Consider the following 27,799-nt stretch of genomic DNA (forward strand, 5'->3'; position numbering starts at 1 on the left):
ATCAGCTGCACTAATCATACTGAGCCCATAACTTCAAGGGCTTTATTAACTTATTCTTCACAGTAATCACAGGGTCAAGTGCCTAGAATAACGGCAGCGTTTCTCACCGGCGCGGCGACGCTGAACAGCTGTTTCCGGTGGCACAGGAAGAGCAGCGCGGCTGCGATCAGCGCGAGACTCGCACCGGACACCGCGGCACCCGTTACCGGACCCCACTGCGGACCCCGCGGCTCTGACGCCTCAATCAGCACACTTTCCGAGCACGAGTCCCGCGAGGCGTTAAAACGCATCTCAAACGCACGGTTAACGCGCGTAAAGCCTGCTTTCTTCTTCTTCTTCTTCTTCTTCTTCTTCTTCTTCTTCGGCTGTTTTTTGGCGGTTGACAAACCAGCTTAAAGTCTGCTTTAACGAGCGCGGTACAAAATAACGCCGTATCTTCTGCTGTCCGCTGTGCTGTTACTTTTGATTGGCAGAGTTTGCAGCCAATCGAAGCGCGGCATCGCCTGAGGAATGTTGCTCGTTGAGCCAATGGGAGGCGCGCGGGGGCGGGGCTTCCCGCAGTTTCCAAACTTTGGAAAAGTTGTGCAAAACGGAAATGGAAAAACAAACGGAGGAATGCGCTCTTGTTCTCGGTCACTCGTGAGATATCTACTTACACGTTTGCAGCGTTGAAGAGCAGTGCTGCCGGTGACATTAAAAACCGAGGAAAACAACATGAGTTTAGTGAGTGGTTCAGGTTGTTCGTGTATAAAGCGTCGCGCTGAGATCGTTTGATCAGCGCGTCGGTTTGTGATTGACAGTCGCATGTCCTGCGCGTGGAGATGTTTGTGTGCAGCGAGGCGTGTTTTGTGCTGTTGCTCGCGCGAGCTCTAGTGATCAGTGCAGCACTATCCATCGATCATCAGGAGGAGTTACAGCGCAGAAAAGGTTTCTAATTTCATGTTCTTTTTACATCTCAAAGTAAACATCTGTTAGTTGTTTTTTGGGGGAGGGGGGGAATAAAGAACAGACTTTTTTTTTTTTTTTTCAGAGATGAGGCGAAGAATCAGTTCTCAGCAGCAGTACGCAGAGGACGCCATCTCAGGCCACGCCCCCTACACCTTATTTGGTCAGTGGGCGGGGCAGAGAACCGCCAGACACGCCTCACAGCGGGTACGATCTGCACTGATATCTGTCAATCATCCATCATTCAGCTGTCAGCTTTCTGTCGTGTTTTTGTTCTGGCTGCTGATCTCAGTCTGATCTGATGTGTTTCATTCAGAGCCAGACCAAGCCTTCAGCGTTTGGAGTCTCCTTCCACAAGTGCGCTCAGGTGTGTTTGTCCCCGTGTTCACAGACGTGTGTGTGTATGTGTGTGTGTGCGCGCGCTGGTGCATGTATATGAGTGTGTGTGTGTGTGTGTGTGTGTGTGTGTGTGTGTGTGTGTATGTGTGTGTGTGTGTGTGTGTGTGTGTGTGTGTGTGTGTGTGTGTGTGTGTGTGTGTGTGTGCGCGCGCTGGTGCATGTATATGAGTGTGTGTGTGTGTGTTGCAGGTGGAGTCGGGGGGCGGGGTGTCTGCGCAGGTGCAGGTGCGTCTGCAGGTCAGTAATCCGCAGCAGGGTGGTGATCTGTCGCAGCTCTGCATCCGTGACTCTGTGTCGGGGGTCACTCTGCTGCAGCCCAACAGCAGCGTCCAGGAGAGAGGCTTCCAGACCTTCAGCGCCGACTCACTGCGCGGTACAAACTCCAGAAGAACACAGCAGAATGTGTTTACATGCTCACAGATCAACCTCGACACTTTAAAACAGTAATTTACAAAAAAAATACATGTAAAACCAGAAATCCAACAGAACTTTTTGTCAAACACCAGGATAACACACACAGCACTAAAATAACTCGATAAACATTCATTTAACAACATGCATTGAAACAAAACCACTGTTTATTTTCAGTTAATATTTTATTTGCTTCCAAAAATGGTAAATTCAACAGTATTTAAATGTAACATTATTAGTAGTGTAGCGTTAGATTGCAATCATATGTATTTTTCACAGTGCGCACACATTTATCTTGCTATGTACATGAACACATCAGAGACTTAAATATAGACATAGATATGTCATAAACAAATTATAGCTGAGAAAACACACACACACACACAATGTAGAAAACAAACATATACTCACTGTGTGTGTGTGTGTGTGTGTGTGTGTGTGTGTGTGCAGCTGGCTCTCAGTATGTGGTTTTGTACAGGATGAGTGTGAAAGGAAACAGAGACCAGATTCTCAATCTCCCAGCGTATCTGACCTTCTCCAACGCCACGCAGGTATCCACATCCACTCCTGTGTATCTGTCCGTCTGTCACTCGCTGTGCATGCTGGGATGTGTGTGTGTGTGTGTGTGTGTGTGTGATGACTTGGACCTTGTTGAACCTGTCAATGTTGTTTCTGGAAAATATGATGAATGTGATCAATTGTATTTCAGAATGACATTCATCTATTTGGTCCAGTGATCGCCAATTTCACTGTGAGGATAAACACAACTGAACAGGTAAACAAACAAACAAACACACACACACACACACACACACACACACACACACACACACACACACACACACACACACACACACTCACACACAGGAGCACACTCCCATGTAACCAGCTGCTGGTGGGTGTGTGTGTGTGTGTGTGTGGCAGGCTGGCGTGGATCGCTCTCTTCTCCTCGTGGGTTTTGTGGTCTCGTTTCTCCTGACGCTCCTGTTGGTGTCTCTGGGTGTGGTCAGTGTGAACTTCCTGCGGCGCAGACGACTGCGCAGCTGCGCTCCACACACGGTCAGTTCATTCCAGTCTCAGCGCTGAGTGTGTGTGTGTGATCGGCCCCGTCAGCGCATGCATGGATGCAGTACAGCTGTGAATGACTCTGTTGTTTCTTCATTTCTAGAGAAACAGCATCAATGAAGAGGCGGGGCCATACGAGTGTGACATCACTGCGGCAGCCAATGAGGAGGCAGCGTTTGAGGATAAGTTTGTGGATATCGTGATGTTGGAGGATCCACAAAACATGATTCAAGCACTTGACAGGTGTGTGTGAGTGTGTGTGTGTGTGTGTGTGTGTGTGTGTACTGGTTTTTGTGGTTTATGGGGACAAAATTAGTATAATAACATGGGTGTGACAGAAGTATTACAATGTGAAGGTGGTTTATGAGGAAGCTGCCTATGTCCCCGTAGATCAAAAGGCTTAAAAAAACATACTAAATGGTGTTTTCTTTTTTAATCTAAAAATGCCTGTAGTCTCCTGTAAGGGGTAGGTTTAGGTGTAGGGTTGGTGTAGGACAATAGCACATACAGTAAGTACAGTATAAAAACCATTACGCCTATGGAGAGTCCCCACTTTTCACAAAAACGAACGTGTGTGTGTGTGTGTGTGTGAGAGAGAGTATAACGGCGTGTCTCTGTCAGTCTGCAGGTGTCGTGTGTGTGTGTGTGTGTGTGTGTGTGTGAGAGAGTATAACGCGTGTCTCTGTCAGTCTGCAGGTGTCGTGTGTGTGTGTGTGAGTGTGAGTGTGTGTGTGTGTGTGTGTGTGTGTACTGGTTTTGTGGTTTATGGGGACAAAATTAGTATAATAACATGGGTGTGACAGAAGTATTACAATGTGAAGGTGGTTTATGAGGACACTGCCTATGTCCCCGTAGATCAAAAGGCTTAAAAAAACATACTAAATGGTGTTTTCTTTTTTAATCTAAAAATGCCTGTAGTCTCCTGTAAGGGGTAGGTTTAGGTGTAGGGTTGGTGTAGGACAATAGCACATACAGTAAGTACAGTATAAAAACCATTACGCCTATGGAGAGTCCCCACTTTTCACAAAAACGAACGTGTGTGTGTGTGTGTGTGTGTGAGAGAGAGTATAACGGCGTGTCTCTGTCAGTCTGCAGGTGTCGTGTGTGTGTGTGTGTGTGTGTGTGTGTGTGTGAGAGAGAGTATAACGGCGTGTCTCTGTCAGTCTGCAGGTGTGTGTGTGTGTGTGTGTGTGTGTGAGAGAGAGTATAATGGCGTGTCTCTGTCAGTCTGCAGGTGTCGTGTGTGTGTGTGTGTGTGTGAGAGAGAGTATAACGGCGTGTCTCTGTCAGTCTGCAGGTGTGTGTGTGTGTGTGTGTGTGTGAGAGAGTATAACAGCGTGTCTCTGTCAGTCTGCAGGTGTGTGTGTGTGTGTGTGTGTGTGTGTGTGTGTGTGAGAGAGAGTATAATGGCGTGTCTCTGTCAGTCTGCAGGTGTCGTGTGTGTGTGTGTGTGTGTGTGTGAGAGAGAGTATAACGGCGTGTCTCTGTCAGTCTGCAGGTGTCGTGTGTGTGTGTGTGTGTGTGAGAGAGAGTATAACGGCGTGTCTCTGTCAGTCTGCAGGTGTCGTGTGTGTTGCGTGCGGCGGTGTGGGTGGAGCGAGTGCGGGTGCAGATGTTTAAGGGGCTGCTGTCTGTGCTGCTGGCGGGTGTTCGGGCGGCGGGGCGTCTGAGTGATCGGGGCGAGAGGCGTGTTCTGGGGGTCGTTCATGGGCAGATCGTGGGCATGGAAGGGAAAGTCCAGGAGGAGCATGTGGCGCGGATGGCAGCGCTCGCCGCTCAGTGTAACCTGGAGACGCAGGAGGAGATGGAAACACAGCAGCGCAAACACATGAGCGAGACGGCGCACGCAGAGCGACTGTTCCAGCACGCGCCGCGGCCACAGGTGATGCTCTTCTGAACAATCATGTTTTCCCAAAAATGTATGTGAAGTGATTTTATGGTTAGAACAAGTGCAAATATCTGTTTCCTATTGAATCAAGTTCATTTTTCTGGCCCCACTGGTAGATTTTTAAGCATAAATCCCCTTCATTTTTATTCTTTTTCCAGGAAACAAAACTTTTTGTCATATGTTGTTTTGCTTCTCCAGTAAATGTATCTTGATTTAAAGGTCTCATATGATGTGATTTCAAGTTTTCTTTTGTCTTTGGAGTATTACAAGATGTTCGTGCATATCTGTGTCCCTGCAGCACAGAAGCAGTCATAAGCAGCAGCTATATTTGTAGCAATAGCCAACAATACATTGTATGGGTCAAAATTATACATTTCTCTTTTATGCCAAAAATTGCAATATTAAGTAAAGATCATGTTCCATAAAGATATTTTTTAAATTTCCTACCGTAAATATATCAAAACTTCATTTTTGATCAATAATATTCATTGCTAAGAACTTCATTTGGACAACTTTAATGGCAATTTTCTCAATATTTTTGCACCCTCAAATTCCAGATTTTTAAATAGTTGTATCTCAGTCAAATATTTTCCTAACAAACCATACATCAATGGAAAGATTATTTATTCAGCTTTCAGATGATGTATACATCTCAATTTCAAAAAAAATTGACCCTTATGACTGGCTTTGTGGACCAGGGTCACATATAAGATCCATAAAGTTCCAAAGACTAAAGTCTCAAACCCAAAGAGATATTCTTTATAAAAGTTAAGACTAGTCCATGCCTTCTTTAACGCCTCATTCAAACACGCCCCACATATCTGCGTCACTGTGTGGGAAGATTTGCATAACAGTGCCCAAATGTTTACACACAGAAAGAAGGCGTAACTTTTATTCTTGCTTTAGTATTGTTTCCAAATATGGTAAGGGGTGTAACATTTCATCACACTCTTGAGGTATTCGGCCAATCAGAGCACACCATGCTTTTCAGAACCATGAGCTTTGTAAAAATCTACGCTTTTCAGAAAGGCGGGACAGCGAGGAGCAACAATAATGTACGGTATGTAGAAAATAATGTGTTTTGAACCTTAAACTGCGTAAACACTTTGCATTACACCAAATACACAAAATAATGTTATTTTTAGCAACGTCATATGACCCTTTTCAGAATGTTTTGATATTTGTCCTGAAAATCAAGTCAGAAATTGTAAGTAAGAACGTGAAGTGTGATGTGTGTCGTATGTTATCAGGACGTGCTGGAGGTTCGTTCTCTGCTGGAGAAGCTTCATAAGGAAGAGCTGAAGCGTCTGCAGAAGCTGCTCCTGATCAGGCATGAACACGCGTCTGCGCAGGCACAGAGGCAGCAGGCGCTGCGGCGGCGCTTTGAGCTGCACAAGATCTTCGGTGAGGAGCTGGAGGAGGCCGTCCGAACGGGAGAGCTGGAGAAAAGCACTGCCGACAAACTCCAGCTGCAGTACTACAGCCGTCAGGTGGGCTGACCATCAGTCTGACGTCTGTGCCCACTGCACTGCTGTTTCTAAGTTAAAGGAACACTCCACTTTTTTTGGAAATAGGCTCATTCTCCAACTCCCTCAGAGTTAATAAGTTGAGTTTTACCGTTTTGGAATCCATTCAGCCGATCTCTGGATCTGGCGATAGCACTTTTAGCATAGCTTAGCATAGATCATTGAATCCGATTAGACCAGTAGCATCGCGTTCAAAAATGACCAAAGAGTTTCGATATTTGTCCTATTTAAAACTTGACTCTTCTGTAGTTATATCGTGTAGTAAGACCAGCGGAAAATGAAAAGTTGCGATTTTCTAGGCCTATTTGGCTAGGAACTATACTCTCATTCCGGCGTAATAATCAAGGAACTTTGCTGCCGTACCATGGCGCAGTGATATTACGCAGCGCCTGAAAGTAGTCTCCAGCTAGGTACCTAGTTATAATATAGCTGGGGACTACTTTCAGGCGCTACGTCTGGGTACGCCAGACCCGGAGATCGGCTGAATGGATTCAAAAACGGTAAAACTCAACGTATTAACTCTGGGGGAGTTGGAGAATGAGCCTATTTCCAAAAAAAGTGGAGTGTTCCTTTAAAGCTTGTTTGCTATATGTGTAGCATGAGCTCATAGTCAGACTGCAGGGTGAACTGGAAACGCGCTGGTGCTGCAGTGTTCTCCAAGCAGCTGCACTGTGACGTACGCTAGATTATTCTCTCTTCTGTTTGCACTCTCTTTAGTTTAGTTGAACAAAAGACCTGACTTTGGTTTCCATGCATCTGCTTTTTATGAGAATTTTGAATTTGCATTTAATAAATACATGTAAATTCAGCGGTGTCTAAGTCAAGTCAGAAACCATATAATTTCTAACATTCTGGGAATGTTATAAATGTGTGCTGTGGCTCCGCCCCAGGACGCTCTGGAGGAGGTGCTTGATGTCCTTCTGGCCAATCAGAGAGCACTGCTGGCCGAGCGACATGCACAGCGCCGCTTCCTGCTGCAGAGTTTCCAGAGTCTTCAGGCCGTGACGAGTGAGGCGTTCAGCAGCAGCGCACGACGCATTAGAGACGCACAAGCTCACGGGTACATCTGACACACTACATTACACACTACAACCTCACCGTCTCACACACACTACATTACACACTACAACCTCACCGTCACACACACTACACACTACATTACACACTACAACCTCACTGTCACACACTACACACTACATTACACACTACAACCTCACCGTCACACACACACACTACATTACACACTACAACCTCACCGTCACACACACACACTACATTACACACTACAACCTCACCGTCACACACACTACACACTACATTACACACTACAACCTCACTGTCACACACACTACACACTACATTACACACTACAACCTCACCGTCACACACACTACACACTACATTACATACTACAACCTCACCATCACACACACTACATTACACACTACAACCTCACCGTCACACACACTACACACTACAACCTCACCGTCACACACACTACATTACACACTACAACCTCACCGTCACACACACACTACATTACACACTACAACCTCACCATCACACACACTACATTACACACTACAACCTCACCGTCACACACACACTACACACTACATTACACACTACAACCTCACCGTCACACACACTACACACTACATTACACACTACAACCTCACCTCACACACACACACACACTACACACTACATTACATACTACAACCTCACACACACTACACTACATTACACACTACACACTACATTACACACTACAACCTCACCGTCACACACTACACACTACACACTACAACCTCACCGTCACACACTACATTACACTACAACCTCACCGTCACACACTACACACTACATTACACACTACAACCTCACCACACACACACTACACACTACATTACACTACAACCTCACCGTCACACACACTACACACTACATTACACACTACAACCTCACCGTCACACACACTACACACTACATTACACACTACAACCTCACCACACACACACACACTACATTACACACTACAACCTCACCGTCACACACACTACATTACACACTACAACCTCACCACACACACACTACATTACACACTACAACCTCACCACACACACACTACATTACACACTACAACCTCACCATCACACACACTACATTACACACTACAACCTCACCGTCACACACACTACATTACACACTACAACCTCACCGTCACACACACTACACCCTACATTACACACTACAACCTCACCGTCACACACACTACACACTACAACCTCACCGTCACACACACTACAACCTCACCGTCACACACACTACACACTACAACCTCACCGTCACACACACTACAACCTCACCATCACACACACACTACACACTACATTACACACTACAACCTCACCATCACACACGCTACACACTACATTACACACTACAACCTCACACTACATACTTCATCACACATTACATACTACAGTAGCTGTGCTGTACTGCAGTGTAGTAAATTCTGAACTACATGTGATCTACAATACTACTGTACTCTCATCACTAGTGTCTCGCTATACACATTTTTCTTTCTTTTAGTACAGATATTTATTGTTTGTGTGTGTGTGTGTGTGTGTGTGTGTGTAGGAGTGTGGTTTCTCCCAACAGTGTTCTGATGTTCAGTTGGAGATTCTGCGGGTCAAACAGAGTTTAGAAGAAAGTGTGAGTCGTGAGCGCAGCGCCATCCGCTGTGACATCATCAAGAGGAGACGGCAGCTGCTGTCTGAGAAGGTGTGTGTGTGTGTGTGTGTGTGTGTGTGTGTTTTTGAGCTGTGTTAAGGTGTAAACCTGTAAAGTCTGACATTTAAATAAAAGGCTCATAAAGTATGATATAGTGAGAATATGATGAAAAACTCTTCCAATTGAGCATGAATATGCAATTTAATGCAGTTGGATGGAATTATGATGTTTGCAATGAGATCTTTATAACAGAAAAGCAGATACTGACATAAAATGATCTAAATATCAGCGGTCGCTCTATATCTACAATAATATGTCTCAGTAAGATGAGATTGAAATGATCCAAACATATAATGCAATGCTGATGGAGAGATGAAGAAATAAACGCTCCTCAGAAGATGTGAGATGAAGATCATTCCTCCGCTGAGGAACAGTGAAAGTAAAGCTCCTCAGAAGATCCTGATGATCAGATTTGAGACGCACTGATTTTTCTAGAAAATGATTGATGGAGAATCAAGTAAAGCTGAGCTGCTTCAGTAAGAGTTCATCTGGAGACATGACTGCAGTTATTCTGACGCTTACTTGATCAAAATCAGTCGAGATTTGACACGAGAAGCAGCCGCTGAAGCTGGACGTTTCTACAATTACACTAAAAGAGCTTTTACTGGATAAAAACTGTGAACTATCAATCAGACGGGTAGGTTGAGTGTGACAGCAGAGTTTGATCATTTCCAGGTCTCTGATTGTGATCAGTGTCACTGTAATTCTCGCTGGAGCAGGTGTGTGAGCACTGGAGTCAGCTGCAGGCCGCGAGCGCTTCCTCTGACGTCACGGCGGATCAGTACCTGCAGAGATGGACTCAAATACTGATGTATCAGAACAATGAACTGTCAGAACTCATCAGTCGCCTGGATGAAGAGACTGCAGGCAGGATGCGCAAGGTACTGTGGGATAGGAACGAGCTGAAGGTGTGTCTGTCGGTGTCTGTGGTGTAATTAAAATAGAAATATAAACTTTTGAACTGCGGGTTTCGTCTGGTCAGAGGAGAACTGGCCCCGACTGAGCCTGGTTTCTCCCAAGGTTTTTTTCTCCATTCTGTCTCGGAGGGAGTTTTGGTTCCTTGCCGCTGTCGCCTCTGGCTTGCTCAGTCGGGGACACTTCATTTCTAGCGATTATCGCTGATTTGATTGCACAGATACTATTTAAACTAAACTGAGCTGGACAATGGCATCTCTGAATTCAATAATGAAATGCCTTTAACTGAAAATTGAGTGTTTAATCTTATCATTATACATTACTGACACTCTATCTTTCAATTTGATACTGTTAAGTGCTTTGACACAATCTGTATTGTAAAAGCGCTATATAAATAAAGGTGACTTGACTTGACTTAACCCCTGTGCTTCTGTGTGCAGATGAGTCTGTGCTTGCTGCAGAGTTTGCTAGCGGAGCTGAAGGCGCATACGGCTGCGTCGTGTCCAGGAGCTGCGCAGCTGCTGCCGCAGACGGAGGAGGTTCAGGAGCGTCTGCAGCGTCTGGGTAAAGAGGCGGCCCGCGAGCTGCGATCCACTCAGAGCTGCATCCGACAACAGCAGCAGCAAGAGCTGCAGGAGCAGAGGAGCATCAGAGACGCCTTCAGAGAATACTGCAGGTGAGACGCAGACGCTGCATGAGAACGTTTCTGATTGACCTTGAGATCAGACCTTCATCTGAGAGAACACAGTTAAACACACAAACAAGCTAGAAAGATCCAGTAGTGAATGTCTTTGTGTTTCTGCTGAAATTAGGTAAAGAACTATTTTATTACAGTTAACGTTTATAACAAACAGTAGTTAATGGCTTTAGTTTAGCACGCATACTGAATCTGCTGTCGTCCTCGTTGAGCGGCGAGTGTCGTTATGTTGTATAGAATCTAAGGAAGGCAGAATAAATATATTTGACCATGTGACCTGAGATGTGTGTGTGTGTGTGTGTCAGCTGTGTGTGTGCGTGCCTGCGCTCTCTCTCGCGTGAGCAGCGTCTGCGTCTGCAGCTGGAGTGTGTGAAGGCTGCGTGTCGTCTGTCTCGCTGTCTCGCTCTTCCACACGCCGTCTGTGAGCTCAAACGGCACGACGCTGACCCCAGTGACCCCGCCGTGACCCCCGCTGACGAGGAGACGGAGGTGAGCGCTGTACAAGACTCTGTTTTTCTATTCAGGTGGGGACTTAAACCTGAACACACACAGACTCATGGGGACTCGTGTCACGGGTAAACAAGCTAATAAATCACACAGAATGAAGTTTTTTTGGGGAAAGTTGACATGCACAGTCTCCTGTAAGGGGTAGGTTTAGGTGTAGGGTTGGTGTAGGACAATAGCACATACAGTAAGTACAGTATAAAAACCATTACGCCTATGAATGTCCCCACAAGGATAGTGAAACAAGTGTGTGTGTGTCTCTGATGCCTGATCTGCACCTGCAGAGGTCAGAGGTCACAGAGCTGCAGTGTTTCCAGAGGCGTCTGCAGGAGCGACTGCAGCAGAGCGACACACAGAGCGACACGCCGCAGCAGGTGAGAGCCCACCGTCACACCGATCACATGACCAGCACACACTCAGAACATGAGTGAAACACGTGTGTGTGTGTGTGTGTGTGTCTATGTGTCTGTGTGTCTCTGTGTATGTGAGGCGTGGCACGAGGCGTGTGTGTTTCAGGAGCAGCAGCTGCGTGTGTGTCAGGAGTGTGTGGCTGTGTTTGTGGCGTCACTGCAGTGGGAACATGCGGAGAAGAAAACGAAAGTGACGGAGACACACACAGCCCTGCTGCAACTACAAACACTCCTCAGACCAGAGATACTCCACGCTGACCTCACACACAACGTCAACACACACCGCCTGGTGAGCACACACACACACATACTCACTCACTCGCACTCATACACACACACACACTCACACTCGGACTCGGACTCACACACACACACTCACTCAGACACACACACACTCACTCGGACTCGCACACACACACTCACTCAGACACACACACACACTCACTCACTCGCACTCATATACACACACACACACACACACACACCCGGACTCACACTCAGACACACACACACACACACACACACACACACAGACACTCACTCACTTGCACTCATATACACACACACACACACACACTCGGACTCACACTCACACACACACACACACCCAGACTCACACTCAGACACACACACACACACAGACACTCACTCACTTGCACTCATATACACACACACACACACACACACACACACACACACACACGTCTAGTTTGCTATCCTTGTGGGGACATTCCATAGGCGTAATGGTTGTTATACTGTACTTACTGTATGTGCTATTGTCCTACACCAACCCTACACCTAAACCTACCCCTTACAGGAGACTACAGGCATTTTTAGATTTAAAAAAAAAAACACCATTTAGTATGTTTTTTAAGCCTTTTGTTCTACGGGGACATAGGCAGCTTCCTCATAAACCACCTTCAAATTGTAATACCTCTGTCACACCCATGTTATTATACAAATTTTGTCCCCATAAACCACAAAAACCAGTACACACACACACACACACACACACACTCACACTCACACTCACACACTCTCACACTCACACTCTCTCTCACACATACTCACACTCACGCTATTTATATTCTACTAAGATGCTGAATCTCATCCAGATTGATGTGGGTGAGTTAGTCAAGGATGTTCATGAGTTTGTTAACTGGTTAGTTCACCCAGAAATGATCGTTCTGTCATTATTTATGTTGTTCCAAATCCTTAAGACTTTAGTTCATATTTAAGATATTTGAATGAAAACTGAGTGGATCCTTCCACCTGTCCAAGTAACCAAAATTATCAATCATAAAAGCACACTCTCACACACACTCAGTCACACACACTAATCTGTACGAATCAAGCTCTTTAATTCAAATCATAGAAGAGATATAATTGCTTTATATGATGAACAGATTTAGTTTAGGCTTTTATTCACATAAAATAACCTGTTTGGCTTTTGTAGTCTTTTAGGATCTTTCTGCTGCTTGCCTGGACTTTCTTTTGTCTTGTTTTGATTCTGATGTTCCTGTCGAGTGTCATGAAACAATCTCCGTCTCTGTCGAGGCTCTTGAGGAGGCGGAGCTCCAGCTTCAGCAGGAGGAGCTGAAGTGGGAGGAGTCAGTGGATGGGCGGGGCTGTTCGAGCTCAGATGATGATGATGATGAAGAGGAGGATGTGTTAATGGCGGACGGTGGAGTCGCTGCTGTCCTGCAGGAGGCGCTCTTCAGGAGGCAGTGTTTGACCGACAGGTGCAGCTCACCATTATACTGACTGTGTGTGTGTGTGTGTGTGTGTGTGTGTGTGTGCGTGTGTGTGTGTGTGTGTGTGTGTGTGCGTGTGTGTGTGTGTGTTTGTTGCCTGGTTCACACTTGCTGTTAACATCCGTTTCAGCTGATCTGACTCTGTTATATCAGATTAATTAATCTGTTGTAAAAGTCATTATTAATCTTGAAAAGCGGGTTGTGTAGAGTTTAAATCAAATTCAACATAGAGGCGATAACTCATGCCGCTCAGGGCAAACACATGGTAATAATCTCTGTCTGTCAGGAGGATCACTATTAATAGCTCGTGGAATATCAACACGTCACGCTCCCTGACAGCGTTTGATTGACAGCTGAGTGGGCGGGTCGCTGCTGTTCATCAGCGTTCACACGACAGGAGTCTCTGATAAACTACTCAGACGAGCATTATAAGCTGCTTTTCTGTTTTTTCTTCAAGACCGCTCATGTCCTCATGAAGTCAGTTTTATAAAAGCGTAGATTGGTGAAATTTGAGTTTGAAAAGTAATACTGCACTAGTAATACTATCCCGTTACGCTGAGACAGATCTTAATATCAGCTGTAAACAAACCATGAGGTGCAGACACACTCTTCATCATCATCATCATCAGCACGTGCACATTCATATGGAGATACTGACTGTGTGTTTCATCTGTCTGTGTGTTTCATCTGTCTGTGTGTTTCATCTGTCTGTGTCTGTGTGTTTCATCTGTCTGTGTCTGTGTGTTTCATCTGTCTGTGTGTTTCATCTGTCTGTGTCTGTGTGTTTCATCTGTCTGTGTGTGTGTTTCATCTGTCTGTGTGTGTGTTTCATCTGTCTGTGTCTGTGTGTTTCATCTGTCTGTGTCTGTGTGTTTCATCTGTCTGTGTGTGTGTGTGTGTGTGTGTGTGTGTGTGTGTGTTTCATCTGTCTGTGTGTGTGTTTCATCTGTCTGTGTGTGTGTTTCATCTGTCTGTGTGTGTGTTTCATCTGTCTGTGTGTGTGTGTGTGTGTGTGTGTGTGTGTGTGTGTTTAATCTGTCTGTGTGTGTTTCATCCATCTGTGTGTGGTTCATCTGTCTGTGTGTGTGTGTGTGTTTGTGTTTCGTGTGTGTGTGTGTGTGTGTTTAATCTGTCTGTGTGTGTGTGTGTGTGTGTGTGTGTGTGTGTGTGTTTCATCCATCTGTGTTTGTTTCATCCGTCTGTGTGTGTGTGTGCGCGTCTCATCTGTCTGTGTGTGTTTCATCTGTCTGTCTGTGTGTGTGTGTGTGTGTGTGTGTCAGAGTGCTGCGGAGGAATCAGACACTAGAGCATCAGAAAGATCGACTCCAGCTGAAGAGACTGCAGACGTACTGTGAGCAGGTCAGTCGTCTGTCTGTCTTTTGTTCATCTGTTTTCAGCTCTACATCATGAACTCTCATGGACTTGATTAATTATTTTGGATTATTGTGACTGTATCTCCTCATCGTGGATGTCAGTCAGTCACATGATGCTTCTGCTCAGCTCTATAGCTGCGTCTCATTTCCGAGGCTGCGTGCGTCATCGGGATCAAGTCAAGTCGTTATTTATATAGTGCTTTTTAGAATGCCGACTGTGTCAAAGCAGCTTTACAGTATTAAACAGAGAAATAGTGTGCCTTTCTCCTCTGGCCAGACAAACCAGCAGATTAATTCCATGCTGCAGCAAAGTCAGATTGTGCAGAGGACTCATCTGGTTCCTGTGGTCTTGCCTTGCTCTAACCCTAACCCTAACTCTTATGTAATTTCCATTTCATTTAGAGTGCTTTAGTCCTTTATAGATTTCATCTGCACATTTCATACAAACAAACATGTTTAATGTGTGTGTTTCATCTGTGTGTGTGTGTGTGTGTGTGTGTGTGTGTGTGTGTGTGTTTCAGGATCTGGAATTTACAGCAGCGTTGGTCAAACAGTCTCTGATGTCTGTTCCTGATCTCCACAAGGTCCTGCGGCTCCTGCTTCCTACAGTACCTGAAGGAGAACTGCTGTCACTCATAGATGCACTAGGACCCGGAGCAGGGTAACACACACACATGTTTGTTTTAGTGGTTTACGGGGACTCTCCATAGGTGTAATGGTTTTTATACTGTACTTACTGTATGTGCTATTGTCCTACACCAACCCTACACCTAAACCTACCCCTTACAGGAGACTACAGGCATTTTTACTTTCTCAAAAAAACTCAATCTGTATGATTTACAAGCCTTTTGAAAAGTGGGGACATGGGGTAATGTCCTCATAAATCACCTTCTCCTTGTAATACCTGCCATACCCATGTCATTATACACATTTATGTCCTCATATGTCACAAAAACACACACACACACACACACACACAAAACACAAACAGGTGTGTGTCTGATCTGAATCATGACTCTGTTGTCTTCTATAGAACTGCTTATGGCTGAAACACACTGAGTGTGTCTCATATTTGACGAGTTTTGTTCATGATTACTGTTGTTTTTGACCCGTAGGGTATCAGGAAGCTGCTCGTCTCTGGCAGACAGACTGAGACACGACGTGCTGAGCAGAAATCTGTCTGACGCTCCTCAGCACAGAGACAGAGACAGGTCAGTCTGATCACGATCGGAAACATAAACCAGTGTTTGAGGCATTAAAGCGTCTGTGTTCTGCAGACTGACACTGACTACAGCAACAAGAAACACTGAGAACATCTCACAAACTCACGTTCTCACACAGCCGCTTCATCCAGCTGTCACGGATCACTCCCATCATGCCCTGTGTGTGTTCCTCAGGTTCCTCAAGAAGCGGCAGAAGCTCCTCGACAAGCTGTTGTCCGGCGCTGGAGGTTCTGGAGATGCTGGGGAGAGTCAGCGGAGACGCCGCCGCAAACCAGAACTTCCTGTTCCAGAACCTTCCGAGGAGACGGAGGCGGGGCCTGAGACGAGGGGCGGTGAGGGGGCGTGGCCTGAGAGTGTAGCTCAGGACAGTCTCGTCTCTATGAGGGATGATAGTGAAGGGGTGTGTCCTGAGGGTGAGGGGGCGTGGTCTGTGGGCGTGGCTCAGGACAGTCTCGTCTCTATGAGGGATGATAGTGAAGGGGTGTGTCCTGAGGGTGAGGGGGCGTGGTCTGTGGGCGTGGCTCAGGACAGTCTCGTCTCTATGAGGGTTGGCAGTGAAGAGGTGTGTCCTGGGGGCATGGCTGCAGTCGAGGGGGTGTGGCCTGTGGGCGTGGCTCCGGACAGGCTCGTCTCTGCGGAGCGGCTGTTTGTTTTCCGCTGCGTTCCTCCTGCAGCTCAGCAGCACACACAATCATCTCGCTCACGCAAGAAACGCAACTTTCTGAACTTCAAGAAGAGCAGTGTGGCTCCCCAGCCAAACACGTGACACTACTTCGCAAATCATCATGGGAATGTAATTATGAGTCTTTTGTGTATCTATTGTTCTTTTATCATGGCTGGCGAGAGCTGATTGGTTGATTCCTGTTGTGGGTGTTCAGTCCTCCAGTCACATCATCCAGATGTGTGTTTTTCCTTCACAAACACTCAGATGATCGACCTGCAGCTTCATGTTTACACTCCTTTTTAATAATCAACCTTTTTATTTTAATCTATCATGATAATTTAAAAAATGAATTAGAACGGTTTTATTTCTGACACTTGAATTCGTCTGCCATTTGACTTTGTGTTGTATACGAACTACAGAAACCACAGAATCAGCCTCTGCGAAGGAATCGTTTATTTAAAAGGTTTGAGAAATATCCGTTGATCTGAACTCTACACAGACGTCTGTGAGTCTGAAAACGAGTGACTCTTTTGTCAGTGAAGCTCAGAGCTGCTGTCCGTCTTCATCATCGTCATCATCATGTTGTTCTGTCCATCACTGTGTTTATTTGCAGCTGGTGAGTCCGACGCCATCCTGACAGACAGAGATTTACGCTGCTATGAGAGTGTTCACATGTATTTAACAGAAAGATTACAAACTGATCAATACTTTAAATCAGACAAACGAAGGGAACGTCTGACGTACTTTTCTCTGTTGAAGGCGATGAAATCTTCTGCCAGCGCGTCTAAACTGCTCTGCATGTGCGTCGGCTGAGAAACAGACAGATTTCATTCATCAAACTGATGTATTAATAAGAAGACCATCAGATTCAAGGCAATGTCATCTTACAATACTCAAAATAATCCTTCACTCGCCCTCGTGCCTCTGAACCGTCTGACGTTCTCCGGTCTGATGTTTCACGCTGGACGAGGACTGAAGCTTTCAAGCTTCAAAAAGGACACAAATCACCATTAAAAAGCACATCTGCTCTGTTCCACCTCTTCTGACGTCTGATGATGATGATGATCTGTGTGATTTAAATCATTATTCACTGATCATCATCATCATCCTCTGTTCTGTGACCGGCTCCAGGTGAATAATTGAACATGATTACAATGCAGGGTTTCTGCAGAATTCACTTTTATAAATTAAATCAGAGCAGAAAGTCTCAAATACATGAAGTCATGGCAGTAAATGTTGCATGCACTGCAAAAAAATGAATCTCCTCTTCAGTGTTTTCATTTTGTTTTCCAGTGCAAATATCTAAAGATTCCTAAATCAAGAGACACTTACTGGAGAAGAAAAATGAAGATAGAAAGTCTTGTTTTTTGAGAAATTGAACAAAATTAAGTGTTACAAGAAAAAATACCTACCAATGAGGAATGAAAACTTGTTTCTTTTCAATTAAGTTGTTTTTTAAGCCCGTAGCCAGATATTTGTTTTTGTTTTAAACAGAAACTCATTTTTATCAGTTTCTCATAAAACAAGACTTCATACGTCATTTTTCTTCTCCAGTAAATGTGTCTTGATTTAAGAATCCTTAGACATTTGCACTGGACAACAAGACAGAAACACTGAGGACGTGCATCGTTTTATTGCAGTGTGAACAGAAGGTTCATTAAAAAAAAATCCATATTCTATTGTTTATGAGATATTCAAGCCATAAGCTATTTTTTTGTAAAATGCTTTAAAATCTTATGGAGATTGGATAGAAGTTTTGCTAATGCTCATTGTGTTCCTTAAACTTGGTCTTAAAAAGGTCTCTTTGTGAAACCTGAGCTGTAGATGTCGAGTCTAAAGCAGCTCTAGAGACGATCGTATCAGTGTTTACAGTCTTCTGTAGAGCTGCTTCACAGGTGAAAGTGATGTTTGACTGAATCTTTGAAGAGTTTTTCTTCCTGTTTATTGCTGTGAAGCTGCTTTGAAACGATCTGTATTTATAAAGCTGACTTCTCTTGGCATGAAGTGGTTTTGTGAACTGGAACAAGTGATTCAGGTGTCAGTCCGAATCAGAGATCACCATTTCTGCCATGAGCTTTCTGGTAAGAGCTAGATTTTCTGGAGAATCGGGGTCTGTTCCTCACACACTGCTGTGGTTTGGTGGTGTTTGTGACGGTGTGTGTGAGCGTGATGAACGCACCAGCGGGTTCGAGGGTTGGTTTCTGCTCTTGGCCAGGCGTTTCTTCTTCTTGTGCAGCGGACGGGTCTCCAGGATCATCTCCTCCAGCTCAAACGTGGGGTCACAGTTCAGACGGCGCTTCTGTGACAGACAGAGAGATCCAGCAGCTCGTGACTCCTGATGTTCCTCAGGGAGGGACGCGAGGCTAAAGGCCGCTTACGTTTGGAAAGAATCCGGGCGGGACGGATTTCTGCAGCACGGCGTCCCAGTCCACATCCGCCAGATACGGAGACGCCTGGACCTCAGACAGACTCGACGGGCGACTCGAGGGTCTCTGGTCAGGAGCTGCGCACAAAACACACACGGTGCAGTCAGTCACACCAAAACTGAACAAGACCTTCTGTTGAAGGGAAAAAGTGCTGCTCTTTGACAGTATTTTTGCCTTGATTTCCAGTACAAATATATTCAAATATTACTAAGGAATAAAAAAATGAATAAAAGGTATTTGCAACTTTTTATCTCACACTTCTGACTTTTTTTCTTGGAATTGCAAATATATATTTAGCAATTTTGTGTTTATATGTTGCAGTTCTGACTTTATATCTCACAATTCAAACGTGTTTTCTCTCACAGTTCTGAGTTTACATCTCATTCTCTTTTTTCCACCACAGAATAAAAAAGTAACTGCAACTTTTTTCTCACAATTGAGTTTATATCTCAGATTTCTGCGTTTGTCACAATTTTATATCTTGATAAAAGATATATAAAAGCATTTATATCTTGAGAATAGTCAATTGCCTTTATTGAGAAAGAAAAGTCCAAATTGTAAATTAAAATGTACAAATTCTTTTTATCTTGAGGCAGAAGCAAGCTTTCATCAATATCAAATGAAATGTGAATGACATTCAAGATTTCAATATGAAGTCAGTTTATACTTATAAACTTTATACTTAATTTTATTATTTCCCCAGAATTATTAAACCTGAACTGAGACATTAACTTTTTGATTTACCACGTGTGCATTTGGAAACTATAATAAGCAACAATGCCGATGATCGAATGTACTGTTGAAAAGCAGTGTTGTCTCAATAACCATGGATTTTACGTTCTAAACTGTAGATCAGATACTTACTAATTAAATTAAGCGCAATGTAAACATTCACCACAAACTGTGCATGTAACTTCACTCAGATGTGAACATATGTGTTCTTTATTTAAAAATGGAGCATGTCAAAGCTACAGTCTGTCAAAGATTGCAGTAATACACTAATCCAAAGCTACTGATTCTCTCTGATTTTTATTTTTAATTTTTCTCTATTCTCTCGTGTTATATATGTGCCCTGAGCTCCAGAAAGCATGACAGTGGTCTTGTGTTTGTGCAGGAATGAAAGCTCTGATCTCAGTGCTCGTGTTCTGATGTAGAAACTCACGCTGCAGATCAGATGCTCCATTCCTGGGCTCAAGACGCAGGAGACGCGCAGCTGCTGGCCGTAGATGATGCTGAGGACCTCAGCCGCTGCTGTGCTGGAGCGGATCTCAAACGGTCGCTGAAACACCAGACAAATACTAGATAAACTCCAGACAAATACTAGATAAACTCCAGAGAAACACCAGACAAATACTAGATAAACACCAGACAAATACTAGATAAACTCCAGAGAAACACCAGACAAATACTAGATAAACACCAGACAAATACTAGATAAACTCCAGACAAATACTAGATAAACTCCAGACAAATACTAGATAAACTCCAGAGAAACACCAGACAAATACTAGATAAACTCCAGAGAAACACCAGACAAATACTAGATAAACAGCAGACAAATACTAGATAAACACCATACAAATACTAGATAAACTCCAGACAAATACTAGAGAAACACCAGACAAATACTAGATAAACTCCAGAGAAACACCAGACAAATACTAGATAAACAGCAGACAAATACTAGATAAACTCCAGAGAAACACCAGACAAATACTAGATAAACACCAGACAAATACTATATAAACTCCAGAGAAACACCAGACAAATACTAGATAAACACCAGACAAATACTAGATAAACTCCAGACAAATACTAGATAAACACCAGACAAATACTAGATAAACTCCAGAGAAACACCAGACAAATACTAGATAAACCCCAGACAAATACTAGATAAACTCCAGAGAAACACCAGACAAATACTAGATAAACTCCAGAGAAACACCAGACAAATACTAGATAAACACCAGACAAATACTAGATAAACTCCAGAGAAACACCAGACAAATACTAGATAAACACCAGACAAATACTAGATAAACTCCAGACAAATACTAGATAAACACCAGACAAATACTAGATAAACTCCAGAGAAACACCAGACAAATACTAGATAAACTCCAGAGAAACACCAGACAAATATTAGATAAACACCAGACAAATACTAGATAAACTCCAGACAAATACTAGATAAACTCCAGAGAAACACCAGACAAATACTAGATAAACACCAGACAAATACTAGATAAACTCCAGAGAAACACCAGACAAATACTAGATAAACACCAGAGAAACACCAGACAAATACTAGATAAACACCAGACAAATACTAGATAAACTCCAGAGAAACACCAGACAAATACTAGATAAACACCAGACAAATACTAGATAAACTCCAGACAAATACTAGATAAACACCAGACAAATACTAGATAAACTCCAGAGAAACACCAGACAAATACTAGATAAACTCCAGAGAAACACCAGACAAATATTAGATAAACACCAGACAAATACTAGATAAACTCCAGACAAATACTAGATAAACTCCAGAGAAACACCAGACAAATACTAGATAAACACCAGACAAATACTAGATAAACTCCAGAGAAACACCAGACAAATACTAGATAAACACCAGAGAAACACCAGACAAATACTAGATAAACACCAGACAAATACTAGATAAACTCCAGAGAAACACCAGACAAATACTAGATAAACACCAGACAAATACTAGATAAACTCCAGACCAATACTAGATAAACTCCAGAGAAACACCAGACAAATACTAGATAAACACCAGACAAATACTAGATAAACTCCAGAGAAATACCAGACAAATACTAGATAAACTCCAGACAAATACTAGATAAACTCCAGAGAAACACCAGACAAATACTAGATAAACACTAGACAAATACTAGATAAACTCCAGACAAATACTAGATAAACACCAGACAAATACTAGATAAACTCCAGACAAATACTAGATAAACTCCAGAGAAACACCAGACAAATACTAGATAAACTCCAGAGAAACACCAGACAAATACTAGATAAACTCCAGACAAATACTAGATAAACTCCAGAGAAACACCAGACAAATACTAGATAAACACTAGACAAATACTAGATAAACTCCAGACAAATACTAGATAAACACCAGACAAATACTAGATAAACTCCAGACAAATACTAGATAAACTCCAGAGAAACACCAGACAAATACTAGATAAACACCAGACAAATACTAGATAAACACCAGACAAATACTAGATAAACACCAGACACATACTAGATAAACTCCAGAGAAACACCAGACAAATACTAGATAAACAGCAGACAAATACTAGATAAACTCCAGACAAATACTAGATAAACACCAGACAAATACTAGATAAACTCCAGACAAATACTAGATAAACACCAGACACATACTAGATAAACTCCAGAGAAATACTAAATAAACACCAGACAAATACTAGATAAACTCCAGACAAATACTAGATAAACTCCAGAGAAACACCAGACAAATACTAGATAAACACCAGACAAATACTAGATAAACTCCAGACAAATACTAGATAAACTCCAGAGAAACACCAGACAAATACTAGATAAACTCCAGACAAATACTAGATAAACTCCAGACAAATACTAGATAAACACCAGACAAATACTAGATAAACTCCAGACAAACAAATATCAAATGTCAAACATTCACAACTGATACCAGATTCAGGTATGAAAAAAGATATATACAACGAAAACAATCCATCTGTATTTTTGATGTATTTTGTTTCACATTGAAATCTGCATGTCGAGATCACTGTGCATCTTACTGAAGGGAGTCTGGATGAACTCTAAGACTTCTTTCACATTGAGTTATTGTTATAATAATAATAATGTTATGTGTTTGTAGCTCTGGTTTGAGTTGATAAACACACCGATCCGTGCAGGAGCTCGTATGCAGTGATGCCAAGAGCCCACCAGTCCACAGCGAACGAGTAACCCACACCGCTGTCCACGAACGAGACAAACACCTCTGGTGCTGTGACACACACACACACACACACACACACACACACACACGGTTATTCCAGATTCATTTCCCATGTCTGTGTTTGTTTCCTCATAACTCGACTGTAATGAAGTGATGGTCAGATTCGATATCCAGCGGATCCTCACAAAGCATCAGCTGTTTCTGCTGGATTCATCAAACCGCCGCTGCTTTGTTTTTAATTGTATTTTAATTGTATTTCCCATATGGGTTAACTTGCAATAAGCAATACATTTGTTACCATATATTAATCTTTGTTAATGTTAGTTAATAAAATACAACTGTTCATAGTTCACATTAGCTCAGGTTTGTTAAATAATAACACATGCAACTCTTGATTTTAATAATGTATTAGTTAATGTTGAAATGAACAAACTAAAAATAATAAATGCTTTAGAAATATTGTTCATTGTTAGCTCATCGTAACTAATGTTAACAAACAGGATCTGTTCAATTCAAGATCTGTTTGTAATATAAAACTGGTAGTTAACAGTAGGGGAAGAAAAAAGAAATATGATGTCAGTAAACATATTAATCTTATTAATTTAGTTCACCCTGAAACGTATCATTTACTCTCTGTCAGGTTGCTCCTAACCTGCATGAGTTTCATTCTTCTCTTGAACACAAAAGAAGATATTTTGAAGAGTGTCACTGCTAGCCATTAAATCATAGCCATTGACTTTTTTTAATACTTTATTTATACTCTGGTGACCAGAAACTGTTTGGTTAGCATTCTTCATGATACCTACTTTTGTGAAGAAACTCACACAGGTTTGGAACAATATGAGGGTCAGTAAATGATGACAGAATTTTCATTTTTTGGTGAATTATCTCTTTGAAATATTAATAGTTTTGCTATTAATCATTAAATGATTGTGATGCAGCATATCAGCCAGACGAGTGTTTCTGATGTCCTTCGGTCAAACTCACCCATGTAGGGTTTGGTTCCTGCCATCGAGGAGGCTGTTTCTGACCCCTGCAGGACCGTGGCCACGTTAAAGTCTGTGACGTGGACATGACCTACACACACACACACACACACACACACACACACAGACAAGACACTTTTCAAGAAATAAGATGTGTGGCTCATTATCTGAGCTGCTGCGGTCCGTCATCATTGTTATTTTCTCAGCATTTACTGGTGTAAACAGAGTAACTCACCATGTTCATCCAAGAGAATGTTGTCTGGCTTTATATCACTGGAGAGAGAACACACACACACACACACACAGCAGTAATGTTTCCTGATCACAGTCACGTTATTTTGCGTCTGTTTCTCGCAGCAGCGTGTATGTGGTTCTCAAACACATCGTTACAGGAGCTTTTATTGTTCAGCGTAGAGCGCAGTGCTGCACATTCTTCAGTTCATCTCTGGGACTCGAACACATGGGTTTGGTGTTGCGATCCTTCAACAGCCTGGACTCGAGCAGCAGATGCTGACGGAGACGGGACTCCACTGCATCTCACAGATGCCTGGTTATATCTCACAATTAGGACTTTTCTTCTCACAATTGCAAGTTCACATTTCTGTTTTTCTCAGAATTTGGGGTTTATATCTCACAATTCTGACTTTTTTTGCAGGAAGGAAAAAGTGTCTGAATTGTGAGATATGAACCCAGAATTGCAAAGAAAAAAGTCTGGAGTGTGTTTCTCACCGGTGGATGATGTGCGAGCGCTGCAGGTAATCGAGCGCTAACACCAGCTCACAGACGTACAGCTTCACCGTTTGCTCATTAAAGCCAACCTTCTTCTGCAGATGGAAGCGTAAATCACCACCCAACAACAGATCCACCACCATAAACAGATCCTCCTCGTCCTGAAACGCAAACCTGCAGACAGCAGTGAGTCTGGCTCAACCCTGCTGCTGTTTGATTACTGATTTCTATAGTGCTTTATACAGTAGAGATACTTCAGAGTCGGCTATCACTAGTGCTGTGAGTCGAGTCTGTTTGTGACTTTATCACTCAGATTACTGTTTTTCACTGGAAATAATGTGGTAATTCATAGTTTTTAAATTGCAAAAAGCATAAATGTGTCCCTGCAGCACAGAAGCAGTCATAAGCAGCACAGCTATATTTGTAGCAATAGCCAACAATACATTGTATGGGTCAAAATTATACATTTCTCTTTTATGCCAAAAATCATTAGGATATTAAGTAAAGATCATGTTCCATATTTTGTAAATTTCCTACCATAAATATATCAAAACTTCATTTTTGATTAGTAATATGCATTGCTAAGAACTTTAAAGGTGATTTTCTCAATATTTAGATTTTTTTGCACCCTCAGATTCCAGATTTTCAAATAGTTGCATCTCAGACAAATATTGTCCGATCCTAACAAACCATACATCAATGGAAAGATTATTTATTCAGCTTTCAGATGATGCATAAATCTCAATTTCCAAAAATTGACCGTTATGACTGGTTTTGTGGTCCAGGGTCACAAATGTGATAATATTTTACATTAAAATGACATACAATGCAATGTTAACCATTTCGTTTTTCATCACATATGCACAATATAAGTTAGCAATTAACTAGTTGCTACTAGGTGTAGCGTTTCTACAGTAACAGTCACAAAGCGTTTCAGAGTGTAAACTATGATCATCTCAGTATAAAGCAGGTGAGGGCGATGGAGGGGACAGGTGTGTGGCTCACCACAGGTTGACGAGGAACGGATGTTGGAGTCGTTGCATGACCTGCAGCTCTCTGAGGACGTTTCTGACTTCATCTCTTTCAATGCATTTCTGCTTGTTCATGTATTTCATGGCATACATCTTCCTGGAGTCTCTCTTCTGCACAATACACACCTGCAGACCATCGTTAGTTTGAGTAATCATAGCACCCAGGGACGCTCTTCTGTCAGTCATACATCACTAAACTCACACACGATGCATTTAACATGCGTGGCACACAAACACTGGGGGCTTCTGTTTGTTGGCAGAAATGAATTCAAACATGCAGAAATGAGAGATACTGACATGAGCTTCATTTTCTGCCACTAAAAATATCTCCAAAATAATACACCAGCCTTCAGCTTTCCAGACACAGACAGAGAAGAGCGCGCTAATGCATTACAGCCTCCAGCAGAAACAGCTCCATCAGAAAGAGACAGAGCTCAGTTCACTCATTCATGCCTCACTTCACACACACACACACACACATATATATATATATATTTAAACCTTCAAATGAGAGCTGTGTGTGTGTGTGTGTGTGTGTGTGTGTGTGTGTGTGTGTGTGTGTGTGTACTTGTTCATGCTACACTGTGTGGACCAAATGTGCTCACAAGGATAAAACCTGAAATTTTTGGACATTGTGGGGACTGGCCTGCGGTCTCCATGAGGGGAAAAAACATTATTAAAAATAGTAACTGATGTTTATCTGAAAGTGTAAGAATGCAAACAGGTTTTCTGTAAGGGGTAGGTTTAGTGTTAGGGGATAGAAAATATTGTTTGGTCAGTATAAAAGTAATAGAAGTCTATGGAAAGTCCTCACAATTCACAGAAACAAACGTGTGTGTGTGTGTGTGTGTGTGTGTGTGAGAGACTCTTACCTTCCCAAAGCTTCCCTTCCCGATGGCTCTGAGAATCTTAAAGTGGTCAAAGGAAACTAAAAGAGAAAACAGGAAACACACACACACACACAGTTTCATCCTGAGCACATCTGAGCCCAACACATCAATTTTTCACAACTTTGCATAACATGCAAATATACTTCATGGTTCATTGTTTAAAAGTGATTTACTATTAACCAGAACCAGTTAACCATTCATGAGGATTTTGATCATTCTCATCTCTGACAGACTGAAGGAAGCCCTGCTGAATGTAAACCGGTCCAACTACAGCAGCATCCTCAGAAACCAGCAGAAGCAGCTTCTTACACACATCTAACCCTCAGAGACTCATCTACAGCAGAACTTCACTCGCTCTGAGACTGTCTGTCCATTATACACTCATCACGAGAGACAAACTGCATAGACATCGAACAGAAACACTCTCTGACACTTCACAAACTGACGCTCTTCCTCACCCTCCTCATCCTCACGCAGCAGCGGCGCTCCACGAGACTGACTCCTGCCCATCATCACCATCAGAAGACCTTCATCACAGCCGAGCATCCTTCATCCTTCAGCAAGATTATAATAATAATGATCCGTCTTCACCGACACACCTTCAGTCCACCAGACAGAGAGAGAGAGAGAGCGAGAGAGCGAGAGAGTGTGTGTGTGAGTGTGAGAGAGAGAGAGTGTGTGTGTGTGTGTGAGTGTGAGAGAAAGAGAGAGAGAGTGTGAGTGAGAGAGAGAGAGTGTGTGTGTGAGTGTGAGTGAGAGAGAGAGAGTGTGTGTGTGTGTGTGAGTGAGAGAGAGAGTGTGTGTGTGTGTGTGAGTGAGAGAGAGTGTGTGTGTGAGTGAGAGAGAGAGAGTGTGTGTGTGAGTGAGCGAGAGAGTGTGTGTGTGTGTGTGTGTGAGTGAGAGAGAGTGTGTGTGTGTGTGTGTGTGAGTGAGAGAGAGTGTGTGTGTGTGTGAGTGAGAGAGAGAGTGTGTGTGTGTGTGTGTGTGAGAGAGAGAGAGAGAGAGGGTTGTGTAGTGTATCAGTGGATGAGTGACAGATGTCGTGAGTAGCCTGGATGTCATTGACTCGGACACAAACTGACAGTAAACACGTTATGATGCAGCCCTGCTAAAAAATATATATATATATATATATATATATATATAGAAACCACCCCA

The 27,799-nt window shown here is 43.1% G+C and overlaps 1 protein-coding gene and 1 pseudogene across 5 annotated transcripts; one reads left to right on the plus strand and one right to left on the minus strand.

Moving 5' to 3' along the window:
• Window positions 1-786: 786 nt before the first annotated feature.
• LOC131553213 (limbin) lies at window positions 787-17,878 on the plus strand. 5 transcript variants are annotated; one of them, XM_058797685.1, is made up of 22 exons: window positions 787-927; window positions 1,031-1,152; window positions 1,262-1,312; window positions 1,534-1,717; window positions 2,206-2,306; window positions 2,465-2,530; window positions 2,680-2,814; window positions 2,924-3,063; window positions 4,375-4,702; window positions 5,959-6,198; window positions 7,125-7,294; window positions 8,877-9,021; window positions 9,750-9,911; window positions 10,386-10,621; window positions 10,948-11,131; window positions 11,431-11,520; window positions 11,636-11,845; window positions 13,114-13,298; window positions 14,591-14,669; window positions 15,205-15,344; window positions 15,799-15,894; window positions 16,081-17,878. In XM_058797685.1, the coding sequence occupies exons 1-22, from the start codon at window positions 822-824 to the stop codon at window positions 16,670-16,672; spliced, it is 3,762 nt and encodes a 1,253-aa protein (XP_058653668.1). In that variant the 5' UTR covers window positions 787-821; the 3' UTR covers window positions 16,673-17,878. The 5 variants fall into 5 exon arrangements, 4 of the variants coding, with proteins under 4 accessions (XP_058653668.1, XP_058653670.1, XP_058653671.1 ...); XM_058797687.1 differs by having other exon boundaries at window positions 15,799-15,885; window positions 16,078-17,878; XM_058797688.1 differs by lacking the exon at window positions 9,750-9,911.
• On the minus strand, window positions 17,272-27,387 carry LOC131553939 (serine/threonine-protein kinase 32B-like; annotated as a pseudogene).
• Between the last annotated feature and the right edge of the window lie 412 nt (window positions 27,388-27,799).

This window comes from Onychostoma macrolepis, chromosome 14 (genome assembly GCF_012432095.1).
Source record: "Onychostoma macrolepis isolate SWU-2019 chromosome 14, ASM1243209v1, whole genome shotgun sequence".
Classification (NCBI taxonomy): Eukaryota; Metazoa; Chordata; class Actinopteri; order Cypriniformes; family Cyprinidae; genus Onychostoma; species Onychostoma macrolepis.